Here is a 16,172-nt window from a genome sequence, read left to right as displayed (position 1 = left end):
GTGGCTGGGGGGTTTTTTTAATCTGAGGCCTTAGGGTCCTTCGGTGTCTCTTGAGTGTTCTGTGTGTGTACATATTTTGCTCTTAAGTTTATAAATATACATACATTGAGCGTGTCCACGTCTCCTCGCTGAACCTTAGGAATCCTTTGGCACCATGTCCTGTGTGCATTATAAATTTTCCTCTAAACTCAACTATGATACCGTCACCTTTGATGGGCTCCACATCTCCCTTTGCGATTTAAAGAAGCAGATTATGGGGAGAGAGAAGCTGAAAGCTGCCGACTGCGACCTGCAGATCACCAACGCGCAGACGAAAGAAGGTAAGAGCCACAGGGGCTCCAGATCCTCGCTGGTGGAAGAGAGATGCTGGTGGTGAGGTGCCTGGCAGGAGACTAACCGCCATGATGTCTCTTGTGGGACTGTTCGTTCAAACACTTTGGGGACGACTTTCACTGATAGCCAAGGGTTGCAGCAGTCGGCCCTGGAGTTTGACTTATTTGATTTCTACGTACTTGGATCATCTGGAACAGGCTGATCCCCAGTCGTGCAAAGTCTGATGATTCCTCCCAAATGATTTTTTAAAACGAGGATTTCCGTGGCACAGGATGGGGGTGTTGTCCAGGTTCTCTGAGTGCTTGCCCTGGGGCGTTTTCTAACCTGTTTTTCTTCAGAAGGAGGGGAGGAGCGCATAAGCCAGGCTGCTTATTTGTTAAAGCAGTACTAGAGATACTTTTCTAACTTTCTAACCTAACCACGTTTGGGGGTTTAATGGCAAATTCTATGTTCTCTTCTCCCTCTCCTGATTTATTTAGTTAGTTTTAAATTTTGGAGTTGCCTGCGTTGTGGTGAAGGATCCTCACTTTAATGTTTTAGAGGATTTAATCCAGCCAGTCTTTAATGTTGGAATTGCTTTTGGAACTTGGTATATTCCGGTGTGACCACTTTTGTCTTGTGTGTGAATTCCAGAATTAGTAATGCAGTAATTAGGTAGTTGAACTCTTAGTTCATCACATTACTCTCAAACTTCAGCAATTTCGTAAAGATCAAAAGTACAGGTTTTTCTTTTTTTTTTGAATAGTAATTGCTAGACTTTATATGATTATGTTGATACTAGGATACTGAAAAATAGTCGGCTGCTACCATATGAATAGCTTATTTATAGAAGCCACTCATTGGAATCTTTAAGTTCTTTCTCCTTTTTAAAAGCATTTTATACTATATTGAGAATGTAGCATAGGTATGAGAATGAGACAAAATGGCCTTTTCAGATTCTGCCTTTGAGCTTGTTTTGGTTTCTTTTTCGCATTACTGTAATGCTGATGTGTAGTTTTTAGTAGGTTAGTCTTTTGAGTTTTACTGATGGGATGAGAAGTAAAGTGAAGTGCTAGTTAGGGTATTTCATTGATCACTACATTTGGCTTAAGGTGGAACATGGGTTCTTTTAGTTGAAATTTGGGGGGGGGCCCACATCTAGCATATAGTTTGGTAGGTAGAGTAACTCTTGTCATGTACAAGAGCTGTTTTCCATTTATCAGTACATCCAGACATAACTGTGTTATGTTAAGAAACTACTACTGGCATATCACAACTCAAAAATACTCAATAAGGAAGAACTTTATATACTCACTTGATAACACGTGAAAGAATAGTCTCCACTTCCCCCCCCCCCAACTTTTTTCAGTGTATCAGACCTAAGGGACACTTCATGTGAGGCTTTAGTAATTGTAATTATGTGGGAAAATTATTGGGGATCATGAACAGTTGAGAAACAGCTTTTAAAAATATTATTCAAGAAAATACCTTAAAGAAGATATTCTTTAAGGCCACAAAAGCATCCCTTAAGCATTATAGTCACGCTTAACAGAACAGATGGATTTACACGAATTTTAGGCCATCTTTGTATGTTAGTGATACTTAAAGAATGAGAGGAAAGAAAATATAAATGAAATTAGAGAATATTAAGGCAATTTTAATCACATACTACGCAATTTCATATTTTACTGGAGTATAACAGGATTTAATCATTTAAGGCTAGACTTTGTCCATCTTTTCCACCTAATAATTGATAACAGCTTTGTTAAACTGGAGTAAATTATTGTTGATGGAATTCTTGTCCATGAATTTAAGAGTTTTGTCATGCGTTGTTTTTTTTTTCTAAGCCAGGAAATTATATGATACGTTATTTTTACAAACGCTGAAATCAGGGAAGTGCTTTGCCCAGCAGCATATTTTTTATGTATTTGTGAACTGTCATTATTGGAGAAAGCTTTGCTATTAGATTGGTTAAGAGAAGAGAAAATTTGCATCTTATGCAGTCCTCAAATTAGGAGAGAAAAAAGATATCTAGGCACTTAATGAGTTTTATGACAAATAGCATCCAGTGTCACAAGGTAGCTGAGTAAGAATGCCACTTGGTTTTACCACCATCCAGTGAATTAAAGAGGACGGAATAAATATAGCTTCCTAGTTAGGAGATTGCCTAGGAAAGAATGCCAAACTGGATCACTTTCGTTTGTTTGAATTAATATTTCTATCATGTTTCTATAAAACATTCCTTACAGTTTTGGAAATCTGTCCATGTTTAGGACTCTTACATCTTAATTAGACTAAAATGCTTGGATCAGAATTTCATGTTTTAGATTTAAGAATTCTTCTTTATTTCTAGACTGTATTTCAAAATGAATCTCAGATTATCTTTTTTAATGTTTTTCCTGAATAAACTTGTTTTCCTAATTTTCTGCTTATTTGCAATCCCCCTCCAAAAAAAAACGCACACACACACACAACAAAACAACTTTTATCCTGAACTTAGTGTGAAAGATTTGGAAGCTGAGGATGAAGTATTTTCAAGACTGTTTCTCCATTTCTTAAATTCATCTTGTTTTTCATTTCATCCATAGTCTTCATGTTTTTGGATCCGAAATGACAGTGTTGCATAGAAAGGGTCTTTTGAAGTTAACAGACTACTTATTAAGGAGGTATTTAAAGGGTAAGAAATCATCAGTGTAACTCAGATACTTTAAAAGGTCAATTAGAAAGCATGTGGCATCAGGGCACCAGACTTCAAGCTTGACAGAGCACTGTGTTGATCAAATGAATAAGTTGGATTGGAGAGCTCATGAACATATTTGCTATTTGTTCCCACAGTGAACTCTTTTGAGGGTTGTTACATAGGTAGAAGCTTAACTGTCCTGTGTTTGACACCAAGTTTTGGTTCCAGAATTTTTAAAAGATACCCCATCTCCCCTGCTCCCAGTTTTTCTTACTCAGATCTTGCTTGGAATTTGGGACTATCCTGAACTATCCAAAAGATAATGATGGTAGTCTTACATTGGTATGTGAAATCTAGGAAATTGCATCACTCTAATTGGATACTTGTGAAGATACAGCTTACTACCTGAAATATACTGAAAAGAGCCCTTTCCTGAACACTTTAGTTTATAACAGGAAATAGTAATAGTGTGATTAAAAATAATAGAGCTGATACATATATAAAAGCTTAAAATGCTTACATATGTGATAAACTTAAAATAATTAGAACAGTGGTAGTCAGCCCCTAGGTGCTGAGTAACATTAGTGAATCAGGTAAACTCAGTAATCTTAAAAGAGTGAACCCTGATACCTGATTGTGTGATTAAGGGAGATGGGTACATTTTTATATCTGTCTCCCTGTAGTGGATTATTTTTCTTTTTGGTAATTTTACAAATTCCTTTCATAGCAAATCTTTTTTTTTTTTTAACCATAGTTGAATTCATTGGTCCAGCTTCTTTTTTAATTTCGTTCTTAGAAAAGTATTGCAAGCAATAGTCCAAAGAGTAGAAAAATTCTTCCTCCCTGTTTGTCTTCTGAGAAAGTGACATCCTTGTTCATCCAGTTGCTTAAGCCAGGAACCCAGGAATTCATACCTGATTCCTCTTTCACCTTCATCTCTGCCCCCGCATCCATCTGAAAGCCTTCGTTCTACCTCAAAACACTCTTGACTCGATTTCTCTGTCACATTCCAGAACAGATCATTATTCTCTCTTACCTAAACTACGCAGCAATCTTCATATTAGTCACCCTGTTTCTATTCTTGTTCCCATGCAGGTTCATTCTCCACTTAGATACCAGAGTTATCTTTGTTTTTTAATATTGTTTTTAGAATTGTCATCATTTTTATTTAAAATCCTTCAGTGGCTTCCTGTTGTACTTAGAAACAAGATATGAATCAGGATATATAATGTGTACCTTTCTACCTGTATTTCAAGTCATTCTTTCATTTTCATCAGCTCTTCTGGCCTTTTTGTGTCATTTTTTCGCATGCTTTTCCCTCTATCTGAAACATTCTTTGTCCGGTGTTTTTGCACATCTTGCTGGCTTCTTAGTCTCACATGTCAGTTCCTCAGAGGGGCCTTCCTTGAATCAACATACTATCCAAAGTTGCATCCACTTTTAATTCTTTATTACAAAGCCCTTTATTCTGTATTTGAAATGTGTCATATTTTAATTTTTTACTGTGTCTTACCCAGTAATACTGTGTTTAGGGCCTAGGAGAGAGAGAGTGTTTGCATTCTAAATAACAGCTTTTTCTCATATAGTTCAGATGTTCTGCATTACTGGCTAAATAGAGAATGACTTAGTCTTTCTGAGATTTGGGGTTCCACAAAAGTAGAGGTGCCAGAGCCAAGAACCTGCTGATACTATTGGGTGTCCTTTTAAGAGAAACCCCTTATGGCTTTGGATATTTGTTCTGACAATTTCAGTAATCTAGATGTAAGGAGCATGTAGTTACTAATGCTCCTTTATATTTAAGATCATTTCCCGTAACGTTTATGTCTGGTTGAAGTTTTCTGTTTCTTGAGGACTATGAATTATCCAAATCCCAAATAGAAATTCAAATCTTTATTTTTTTATTTACAGAATATACTGATGATAATGCTCTAATTCCTAAGAATTCATCTGTAATTGTTAGAAGAATTCCTATTGGAGGTGTTAAATCTACAAGCAAGACATACGTTATGTAAGTATTTATTAAATCCCATGTTTAAGTTCTCAAAATAGACTTTTTTTGTGAGAAAGAACAAGTATATTTTAGAACTGAACTCATTACTTTACCCTAATAAGTATGTCTTCTTAATCCTTAAAATTGTGAGGATGAGTTTGTTTTTTCCTGATTTCTTCCCCCAGCTAACTTAACCTCTAGTTAGGAGTAAGAACTAATTAGAAAGATTTTTTGCTCTGTATAGGTTATTTACAAAGACAAGAAAGTGATGTTCAAATTAGTGAATAAATATTTCTGAACCCTTCTTTGGTTTTTATTTGCCTGTACACTTTTTCCCCCTACCATTTTTTCACTACAGAAATGTATATTAAGTGTCTTAAGAGATCTGTCCTAAATGTTGTGTCAGCATCAAGAGTATTCAGTAATGCTAACATTTGTTCCTAATCAGTACGGGGCTTTTGTTGGGAAGCAACCACAGACACTGGAATCAGGCTTAGGTTTGACTCCATTTACTACTTCCCACCAGTTGTGTGAAGTTGTATTTGGATAAGTTACCTAAAGTCTGTGACTCAGATTCCTCAAAATAAAATAGGGATATGAGTATTTAACTCCAGGGAGTTGTAGGAATTAAATAGTGCCTGGCACATGGTAAATGCCCTTTATTGGAGTAAGAATGTGGTAATATCTTAGGAGTGGTCTAGAGCTTAAGAAATTCACTAAAGGGGCAGGATTAAAACTTTGTATCTAACTTTCTCTGCTTTCTTGAAATTTCAATGGTGATAACAATTAAAATATGTGAAAAGAGTAGCAACTTGAGCTATTTAAAGCATAGAGATTTTTACCTTACTTGAAATTCTGGCAAATTCTGCTTTTGGTCAATGAAACATTCTGGAATTTGCCAGTCCTAGGAAATGGAATGTGTTCTTGGAATTGAGGGAAAATAGTCATTTCCTGGAGCTTTACCTCATGTGGACAAGTTTTCTAAGAATATTCTCATTAGTTTAGTGTAAAGTTATATTCCATACGTTAACGTTTGGAGGTTCTTTTGTGTAATATCTTCTGTATAGCAACAACTTAAAAAGCTGAATACTTTTTTTTTCCTGTAAATACCAAGTGAACTATGTGCCTTTTACTTTACATAATTTTGAGACATTGTAAGAGAAGAATTAATTCCTAGAATCTAGTGTGAAGTTATTCCTTAATTTACCAAGTGCTTTTTAAAAATAGCAAGCATTCGATTTCAGTAGATTTTTTTGATATTCAGAGACTTTGAGGAGAGAATTGTTCAGAGTATCAATATTAGGGAAAATAGTTGCCCCTTAAAGAATTAAATGTGAACTCACTATGTATATGATTTCCTTTGTAATATACTTGCCTCGTGAAGTGCCTTTGAATTTGTTGAGCAAATACTAGTAAATTAAAACTTCATTTTTATCTCAGGACTTCCAAATCATGCACAAATTTAGAAACTCCATTCATACGCTGTCTGACATTTCTTTGTAGTCAGGATAGCGTAAACTTAAAACTAAAACTAAGCCTTTAAAGGCTGTATTTTAGCAACTTGACTCTTGTCCCCTTTTCTGTGTGGACTTTTAAAGGAATTTCTCCTTGAGCTTATTTGTGTATGTATTTTAAAAATCAATTTGTTCAGGTCTCCATAACCAACTTATTTAACTTATTCTTTTAACCAAAATACTCTGTCAGACTGTTGATTTTTTTGGAACTTAGAATTCTTATTTAGTCTTTGGTCATTGTCTTGAGACTTTTAAAAAATTAAACTGCCAACCTTTCTGGATTTCAAATTTAGTTTTTGGAGCACAGCAATTTCTCAGGGATCCAAATTAAAAAATGTTAACAACAGTGGTCTTGCTTTAAGGAAATCCGATGTATGAAAATTCACGTCTGTACCTATTAAGAAACTGAGGAATAATGTTGTTCAATCTATTAAGAAATAATGGCAAAGTTTCTTAAATAACAAAATCCTCATACTACCTTTCAGAAAACATTTATTGTGTAAGTGGCAAGATACACATCTATTCTAGAATTCCCCAGTATGGATTTTTTTTTTTTAAAACCAGAAATGCATCTTAAACTGTTCAAAGATAGTAAAGATTAATCAAGGTAGTGTGTTTATTACTTCTGAAATTGGCTGTTTTAAAATCTTTATGCCAAGGAAAAATTGTGTTCCTAAAAATGTGTGATTAGAGAGATGTTTTTATCACAAAAATTCATTAATAGCTACTCACAGAGAGCTAATGCTGATTTTCTTTTTGTCGTTTTAGAAGTCGAACTGAACCAGTGATGGGAACTTCAAAAGCAGTATGTAAAAACACAATCTCACACTTTTTCTACACATTGCTTTTACCTTTATAATGTAGCAGTGAAGTAAATCATTTTAGAACTTAATATCCAACTGATCATAGTACATATTGTAAATAAAATGTATTTGATTACAGCTCAGTTGAATATGGATATATGTGGCATAACTTGCACACTTTATTTTGTAGAAATGGGTAGTTTGTGCCCAGAAAACACTGTTTCATATTAAATATGATAGCATTCTTCCTGTATGACGCTGTGTTGTACAGTTAATGTATGATCTTTTTTTAGATCATGTAGGTTTTACACTAATGAACATGGTAACATGTTCTACATCTGTCTGTCTATAGTTAGTATTTTGTATGTATGTACAGGCTGTTGTGTGCTTTTTGTTTCTTGCAATAAAAAATGTTTGGAGTGTATATTTTGCCATTTTCACGTTGTATCACTTAGTTTTTCTTTTTTTGGTTTTTGGTTTTTTTTGGTTTTTGGTTTTTTTTCTGCCTGATTGATGGCTTTGAAAAATGCATTAGCAACATCCAAAGCATATATTTAAGGTTTGATTCTTTCTCCAGTTTCAGACACGTCATAGAAAAGAGCTTTCCAGAGACCATTGATGCAGCTTTTATTATTTACTTTTGCTTTATTTGGCAATTTTGAGCTCCTATTCTTTGTTTATATCTGTACTGTAAAGTGAAACCTGGAATTGGGCCCCCTACAAGTATATCAGTGTCTCGTCGATGATTTTGATGATTTTATACAATTGAGTACACCGTTCTCAAGTTTTAACAGAGGTCTTCTACTTCTCTAGTCTGCTCAGTTGTCCAAATTAAAATATTTCCTGTTTCTCATAAGATATTAAAATGCTGCATTAATTGTAAGCCAGCTGAAAGCTGTAGCTTATCAAAGGTAACTCCCCTTAACCAGGGTAACATCTTAACCTTAAGTATGACACCATTTTGACTTTGAGCTTTTAAGTGAAAGGTAGCAGCATTCCTAAGTTGTGGGGTGAAACATCCGTTTCAGAACAGAGATCTGTAGTAATTGGGTTCTGTAAACTTGATGGTGCTCTAAACATGACTGCTCAGGCTTGATTTGTACACAATACAAGATGTCTGAAATCTTCACGTAGAATTTAAGGGTATTGCTTGCTGTTTCAATTTTATCCTTTTAAAATGCTACTGATCTTTTAATTGTGTATCAGGCATTTCACTAACCTTGGATCATTGGATCTTAAACATGATAACATAGAATATCTGAACTTTGGACTTGTTCTCTATAAAGTATATGGCCTTTAGTTCTCATGGAACTAAATATAGTGATTCAAAAATCAGAACTCTTAGTGTTTGGGGTTTTTTTTTTCCCCCTCTTTGGGGTATATGGGTTTTTTTGGGGGGGGTGGTTAAAGCGTAATGCTGTAAAGACTGTCCACAGTTTCTGTTTTGCTGGTGATTGGTTTAAAACTGATTTTTATGTATCCAAATGCTAGCACAAATCAGATTGACTATACTGGTGACTGTAGTAGTTAATGTAACACATTTTGTATAAAGTACATTTTATATAGTATTTAAACTAATTCAGATGAAGTTTTATTTCTTGAAAACAATTATTTCCTTTTTGTTTATTAGCATGTGTATAAACACAGATCACATGTTCATAAATAAAGTTAACATTCTTTTAGCCTTGTGTGTTCCCTGGCATGTCTGTATTACACTTACAAGAAGCAGTTTATTTTATGCTTATTTAGGTTTCTCTTTTCTTTCTTCTTTTTTTAAAAAATAACTTTAAAAGTGGCTTTGATTTTTAGGTAGAATAATTTTAAGTGGAGATGTTAAGTAACTTAATATCCCCATCATTTATTTGCTTGGGGTACACTTGCTGACATTTAAGATTTGAGAGAATATATTCATAAAGTGTAATTAGTGCCCATCTTAGGAGACTTATGTGCATTGTGCAAATTCACAAAAGCCAATTAAGACAGAATCACTAAACCAGATTTTTAAATTCTAATTAGTAAAAGTAAATGTATGTACACTTTTGATAATTTAAGCCAGCTCTAATCAAGGATGACTGTTTCTATCTATATTCCACAACTTTTGTTTGTAGTCATCCTTCTATGTTGGTACTCCAAAGCTGCGGGTTCTTCCTGCTTACATTTTGTAAGATCCTTTAATTTCAAGCAAATATAGTTGGCATAAAAGATTTCAGATTCTTGCTTCCAGATGCAAGACCACAAATTAGATGTGAGAATGTGGGTTAATTTTGATGTCTATGGTGTGCATTAATCAGTGTTTTTGGAGACTATTTTTTTTAAGTAGCGTTTTTTTTTAAATCTGCAAGTTACTGTATTTATTGATGTTTAGTACGTATAAATTCCTAGTTTATAAAGCATTTCTTGTCAGCATTTTACACCTATTTCTTAGTACCTTGCTATATGTAGAAAACAATTGGATGCCTTTCTAAATTTGTGGTAAATTTGACTTGTGAATTATAAGGTATTAAAGTGTTATAGGGATTATTTGGTGGAAAAAGATGATTTAGATGCTGTCGAATATCTGAAACCACTTTTAACCAGATAAATATACACTACTAATAACAAGTTGGCAGAAATCTAAAAGAAACGATAGGAAGGCCCAGCATAATAACAAAAAGACAGCTATATCTTAAGAGTGGGAAGAACAAAAAAATGTTAGTTTTTTCCAGCAATAAAAAAAGGTGATATAACTGATTGCTTTCTTTCTAAGGAAATGATCAGTATGCATATTCTAGACAATAATAGGCTATTTTTAAAGGCTGTTAATTTCATGGATTGACAGCAGTTTGTTCAGTCCTTGTTTCTTAAAATTCAGGTAATTCCTGGTTGATATATCAATAAAATGTTACCCTCTTCAAAATAGATTGAATAGGTCAGAATTTGTTCTGGATAAAAATAGTCTATTTATGTGTTCTTTCAATTTTTCTTTTTTAAATTTACCTCCTGAGATACTCGTTCTTTAAAGAAAGAACACTTCAAAGCTGCACGAGAGTGAGAACCCACTGGTGGGTTATATGGCTAGGAATGTATGTGGGATTAGTGCATTATGGACTCTGTAGTCCCTCAATGTGGAGCTAAGAACCTTTTGTTTAAATAAACATCCCAGTAATAATATCCATCAAACTAACATTTAAAACTCTTAAGATATTTATAAGATGTATTTTAAATTTAGCCAACATCAGTTTTGTTTCCATTTGTTGAATTACTGCTGTGGTGGGCATTGGGCTAAGAACTTCATATCGAAACTGATTACATTTCTGTTTGGGGCTCTAAGTCATGCTGCTTTTATTTTAATACTCTCAGTTCTCTGGAATACCTGAAAAATACATGATGAAGACTCACTTTTTTTTCTTTGATGCAGACAACTTGTTACATTCTCTCCATTTTAAAGAAGAGTTCTGACCAATAATGCATGAGAAATTTATAACATGTCGAATAAGCGGCCCACTTACTGCATAGGAAGCTAATAATGTTTTCATTTTGGTACACTTGTAGGGAAATCATATCTTTAGAGTTAGAGGCTGAAGGTGTGTGCATACACGCATACATAAACATTTTTTTAAACTGATATTAACATATTCAGGGGGACAATAAGAAGTTTTAAATGTCACATGTGAAAAAAAATGTTTTTTAAAGCCCTTTTATATCCATGTTTAATACTTGCTCTGTTTGATTAAATTAACTTTCTTTTCTCTGCATATTAAAGTCCATTCTGTAACTGCTCTGTTTGCCCTGCCCCGGGGTACCTTTTGTTTCCCTTTATTTGGCTTAACATCTTTGCCCTGATAAAGCTGTGGTTTCTTTGGCGAGATTAGCTATTGTTACTCTTTGTATGGGAGAATAAATGAACTTATTCAGACTGAGCAGTACATACTCAAAGAAGAAAAAGTAGCAATTATCTGGAACCTGTTTTATTAAAGCAATTATCTGAGCCTTTAAAGAGCTGCTTGTTTTTACAGTGTTATATAATGGCATTACGGGAAAGTTCGAAAGATTTCTTATTCTCTCTTCTAGTGTACATTGTCTTGAGCATTATCAAATTTAGAGACCATTGATAGACATGGGACTCTTTCTTAGTATTAAACCACCACTCTGAACAGGTTTCCTATGTGATATAGTGTTCTTTACCCTGTTTTCTCATTGTAATTGAGTCCCTATCAACAGTTAGCCTTTATTTACTGTATGTGGGATGTGTGGAGAAGGATAAGTGGGGTGAGTTACATTTCAGCTTTAAAACAAGATAACATTCTTTAGAAAACGTCTAAGAAAAATGCCCAGTATTTGAACATTAAGTGGCAGTAGGGACTAAATGATCACTTTCAGATGTTTTCAGTGTGGAACTTGAATGTGTGTTTAATTTTTTGTGAACAGATTGATGACTCTTCTGCGTCTATTTCTCTGGCCCAGCTTACAAAGGTATATATATATATATATATTCTTGAAAATATAAATCTTTTTCTAACATCGTATTTTTTTGTTGTTGTTTAATGTGGAACAGTGTTTTAAGAGGGGTTGGGGGAGGAGATATTTTGCAGACACATTGTACGTACTATTACTATCCTGTAAAGAGTAGTTGCTGTTTTGAGAAGATAGGGGGAGTATTTTGCAATCAGCTTCACCATAATGTTGGAGTATTGTTCATCTTCAAGACAGAAGAAACACATGAAGCTACACTTACTCGCTTTTTTCCCCTCATACATTTTGTTTAATTATACATTGGAAACTAGCAAATTTCTGGAGGAATTCCCTGGTTTTGGCTGTAAATTATGTGGACTTTACGCAGCCAAAATAGAAGCTTTCCTTTACATGGACGATTGCGTGGTTATTTCTTGAATATTTGAATTGATCCCTTGAAGGTCAACATTTTAAATGTGATACAATTGTTTCTTTATGCTATAGACTTGTAGTCTGTCTGCATTAGAAAAAGTTTTAAACAACCTAATTTGTTTGAACACAGACTACATGAATTGTGTAAATGTATAAAGTTGTTTGCAGGAATATACCAATGTGTATGTTTGGCAGAGGGGAAAACTGTTACCTCCTGAAATCATTGTATATGCCATGTTTTGCGATAAGATTGCTTGCAATTTTCTGCTCAACAATGTGTACCTTTTGTTTGGGAAAGCACTAGTGATGGATTAATTTTTAAAACAACAGACTTAGTTTGCAAATTGTGCCTTTAGGGGAAAAAAGGCAAATATTACAGATCAGGCAGATTTTTGAGGGCCAAGAAGGAAGTTTTCCAGTTTTCCGAAAATCGTTTTTTCCCTATCAGAAATGTAAAACCAAATTTAGCAACCGAGGTTAATGAGTTAGATGAGTTTTCCATTAGTGCTGTCCCTATCTTGTCTTTGGCTTTGTTATAGGTTTTGTCCTTATCCCCTAGAATGTATCCCCCAAAATGTCCTAGTAACAAATACAGCTTTTTAAGTTCCTGTTGTGGGAAAAGTAAACATTAAAGTTGATGATTCTAAAACATGAAGTGGGCTAAAACCAATCTCTATAATTTTTTAATGCAAAGTGGTTTAGCATAGAGTTAACATCTTTAGCAATTTATAGTTCACTGTTTTAATTCATGTGTACTGTAAGGACCATATTTGAGTTTTGGTCTATTCCTACCATTGTTTCTTTGTGGGAAGCAGTTGCGGAGTTTTGGAGGTTTGGGGGATTTTTTTTTTTTTTTTAAACTATCTGTAAGTTACTGTTTGGGTTCAAACAAATTAGTTGTTCAACATCTGTAATCCAGTTTTCTGTAAATGTTGCTGTTGTTTTAAGCTCTGTTAATGTTAAGCATTCTTTGTATATAAAATTACAATAAAGTGTTAAAACTGGTTGCTTGTTTTGTGGATGAATGTAAAGCTAAAACCTAATGAATGGCTGATATGAGTGCTAGATGCTTGAAGATTCAAGTTATTAGGACTCACTCCCTTAGACCCTGCTTATATCTAGACTATTGTATGTAATACCTTAAAGTTCATAAATCTTTGGAGAGTTGGATTTAAAATTTGAATGCTCAGTGAGTGCATGTGCTTTGCACTTAGTTTGAAATTTGACACCACTACCTAAAGAGCCTTCTGACTTGTAGTATCTGCTGCATAATATGTTCAGTTGTTCTACCCCCAACCCTACCTCCAAGTTATATGCTTGACATTTGATGCTTAATGCTGTGACACTTGAACTGTTTTTAAGACTTAAAAACATCAAGTGTTTCTCTCCTAGCTTAATCTCAGTTTTTAACTCTTAGAAGAGTAGTGTGCAAATCTTAAATGTAAGGTACAAACAGGGTCTAAGGTTTGAGTGCCCCCAGAAAGACTTTCTTCAGCACCATAGACACCCAAACATCATGTAATGACCTAATGAACTCCCAGTGCGTCTTCTAGGTTATACTTGTAAATAACTGTTTTTATGCAAGATTAGATACTGCTCTTTACAGGATGAGTGGTGTTGTCTTTGGCTGTGTGGTCTTAAATGTGTTTCTAATGTGTGTGTCAAATAATTACCTGTTAAACAGACTGCCAATCTGGCTGAAGCCAATGCTTCTGAAGAAGATAAAATTAAAGCAATGATGTCGCAATCTGGCCATGAATACGACCCAGTCAAGTAAGTTCATAAATACTTTAAACTAATAGGTACTTTGGGGTGGGGTCTCCCCCCCATATCAAAAGCATTTTTTTCAACTCTTTGTGTACATGTAATTTTTTTTTCCCCTTTCAGTTACATGAAGAAACCTCTAGGTCCACCACCTCCATCTTATACTTGTTTCCGTTGTGGTAAACCTGGCCATTATATTAAGAATTGCCCAACAAATGGGGTAAGTTCAAAGTAGAAACTATGATACACCTTATTTTTCTTAAAATCTTTTCTTAGCCATATTATTTTTCTTGGTAAATACTGCCTTCTCTATTAAAACGGCAAATGAGCATAGCTTTTAGAGCCAAACTGCCAGGCTTCAAATCTTGACACTGCCACTGAGTGAGCAAGTTACTTGATTTCTCCAAGCCTGTTATTTCTTCTCTGTGAAATGGAGGTAATAATAGTACTTACCTCACATGGCTGTTGTGAGGATTAAATGAGATCATATATGATAGCACTGCGTGTTAGCTAATATTAAATAAAGGTAACTGCTTTTTCTCTTCCTCCTCTCTCCTTTCCCATACATATAGGATAAGAACTTTGAATCTGGTCCTAGGATTAAAAAGAGCACTGGAATTCCCAGAAGTTTTATGATGGAGGTGAAAGATCCTAACATGAAAGGTGCAATGCTTACCAACACTGGAAAATATGCAATACCAACTATAGATGCGTAAGTATTCAAATTAGGAATGATCTATGGAGACTACAGTCAGTCCAGGTGATAGTGTTTTATTTAATCTTGGGCTTGTAAGTTGGCTACTTGGATTCCTTATGAACGTTGTATACCAAGACTTAGTCTCCACATGTTGCATTTCTGTGTTAAGAATGAGAGGCTGCAGTCTGCTCCATTTAAAGCAAATTTAAAATGGATTTGGGGGTTTTTTTGCTGCCAGTGAGTGCCACTTCCCTTGTGATCTTCTAATTTTTCTTTTTCTGTCATTCCCTGCTTTCTTCTTCATTCACATACATACTCCCACATAGTCTTATATGCTGTTTGCATCCTTTAAAAGAACAAGACAAGTATCTTAAACTTTCTGAGAAGCAGGACGGTTAAGAATAAAAGTTCTGCAATATATCAAGGCAAATTTAAGTGCCAAGATTAAAGGAAATGCTGAGGTATCTTGAATAATTTTGGATGTACTGTGTGAGTCTTAAGATTCTGAAGTGTGGTTTATTTTATAAACCATTAGTTCAGATCGGCTATAGCTCTATAAGCTATACCTTAATGCTTATTTTTAATGTGTTTTCAGATTTTATTTTATGAGCCAATTTTTAATGAAATGAATAGACAGTAAACCTAGAGGCATAGTTCAACTAGGTAACTTCCCATTTTATATGCTTTTATTAATACATTTAATTACCTTTTTGATTACCATCAACAGTTGTAAAGTCTCACAATATAAAACACAATACTAAGTGTTCTTTGGAATATGGTTCGCTAACTTAATCGTGCATAAGAATCTCTTACAAAAGTGTGTTAAATAACCTAGGTACCCTGCCCCGCCCCCAGGGATTATATGATGAGACTCTGAGTCTGCATTTTTTAACAAGTCCTCAAGGAGATTATGAGTTTAGGGGATCCTTAGGGCATACCTTGAGAAACATCAATTTAGAGAGTAGATGTCCATGTTCTTAGTGACAAAATGTATATTAAGAACAGTTTTCCTCAGCTTCATGCTATATTGTCAGATGTGGTGAGCAGGTAAGGATGATGAAAATGGCTATGCTTACAGAATGATACTGAAAAAAGATTGTTTTTGAGTAGGTAAATACATTGTTGTAGTTCACAGATGAGAATTAATGTTTTCCTAAACTCCCAACCTTACTCACTTTCTCAACTTCACTCCCATCTATTTTTTATCAGTCTACCATCCTGTGTTTTTGTGGTTCATCTTAGAGCAATTTGTTGTTACGCTGTTTCTAATTCAGACATTTCATACATGATCCCAAACAGCTTTAGGTTGAAATTGATGACTTTTACAGACACAATTTAAGAGCAGACGGCTACATATTAATATAATATGTAGATATTAAAGTATTTAAATAGAAATTTGTGTTGGAAAAGTTAACATCACCTGTGAACCCCTACTAATAATTAACTTCATTGCTTTTGAATACTGAAATACAAAAGCCCATCTGTGCCAAACACACAGCAAATACTGGGGAAAATGGGAACCCAAATATTTTAAATGAAACTTTCACCT

General features: G+C 34.4%; 1 protein-coding gene across 2 annotated transcripts in view; it reads left to right on the top strand.

Annotated features, from left to right (window-relative positions):
• Positions 1-6: 6 nt before the first annotated feature.
• RBBP6 (RB binding protein 6, ubiquitin ligase) overlaps positions 7-16,172 on the top strand; it is a 31,263-nt gene continuing 15,097 nt past the window's right edge. For both annotated transcript variants that reach the window (XM_024744280.1, XM_024744279.1), the window contains exons 1-7: positions 7-320; positions 4,901-5,000; positions 7,265-7,301; positions 11,707-11,751; positions 13,847-13,935; positions 14,050-14,146; positions 14,499-14,638. In XM_024744280.1, the coding sequence (XP_024600048.1) occupies positions 155-320; positions 4,901-5,000; positions 7,265-7,301; positions 11,707-11,751; positions 13,847-13,935; positions 14,050-14,146; positions 14,499-14,638 (674 nt within the window). In that variant the 5' untranslated portion in view covers positions 7-154. The remainder of the gene's footprint in view (positions 321-4,900; positions 5,001-7,264; positions 7,302-11,706; positions 11,752-13,846; positions 13,936-14,049; positions 14,147-14,498; positions 14,639-16,172) is intronic.

This window comes from Neophocaena asiaeorientalis, unplaced genomic scaffold (assembly GCF_003031525.2).
Source record: "Neophocaena asiaeorientalis asiaeorientalis breed wild unplaced genomic scaffold, Neophocaena_asiaeorientalis_V1.1 scaffold91, whole genome shotgun sequence".
Lineage (NCBI taxonomy): Eukaryota > Metazoa > Chordata > Mammalia > Artiodactyla > Phocoenidae > Neophocaena > Neophocaena asiaeorientalis.
Note: the sequence above shows the minus strand (reverse complement) of the source record. Positions and strands in the feature narration are given on the sequence as shown.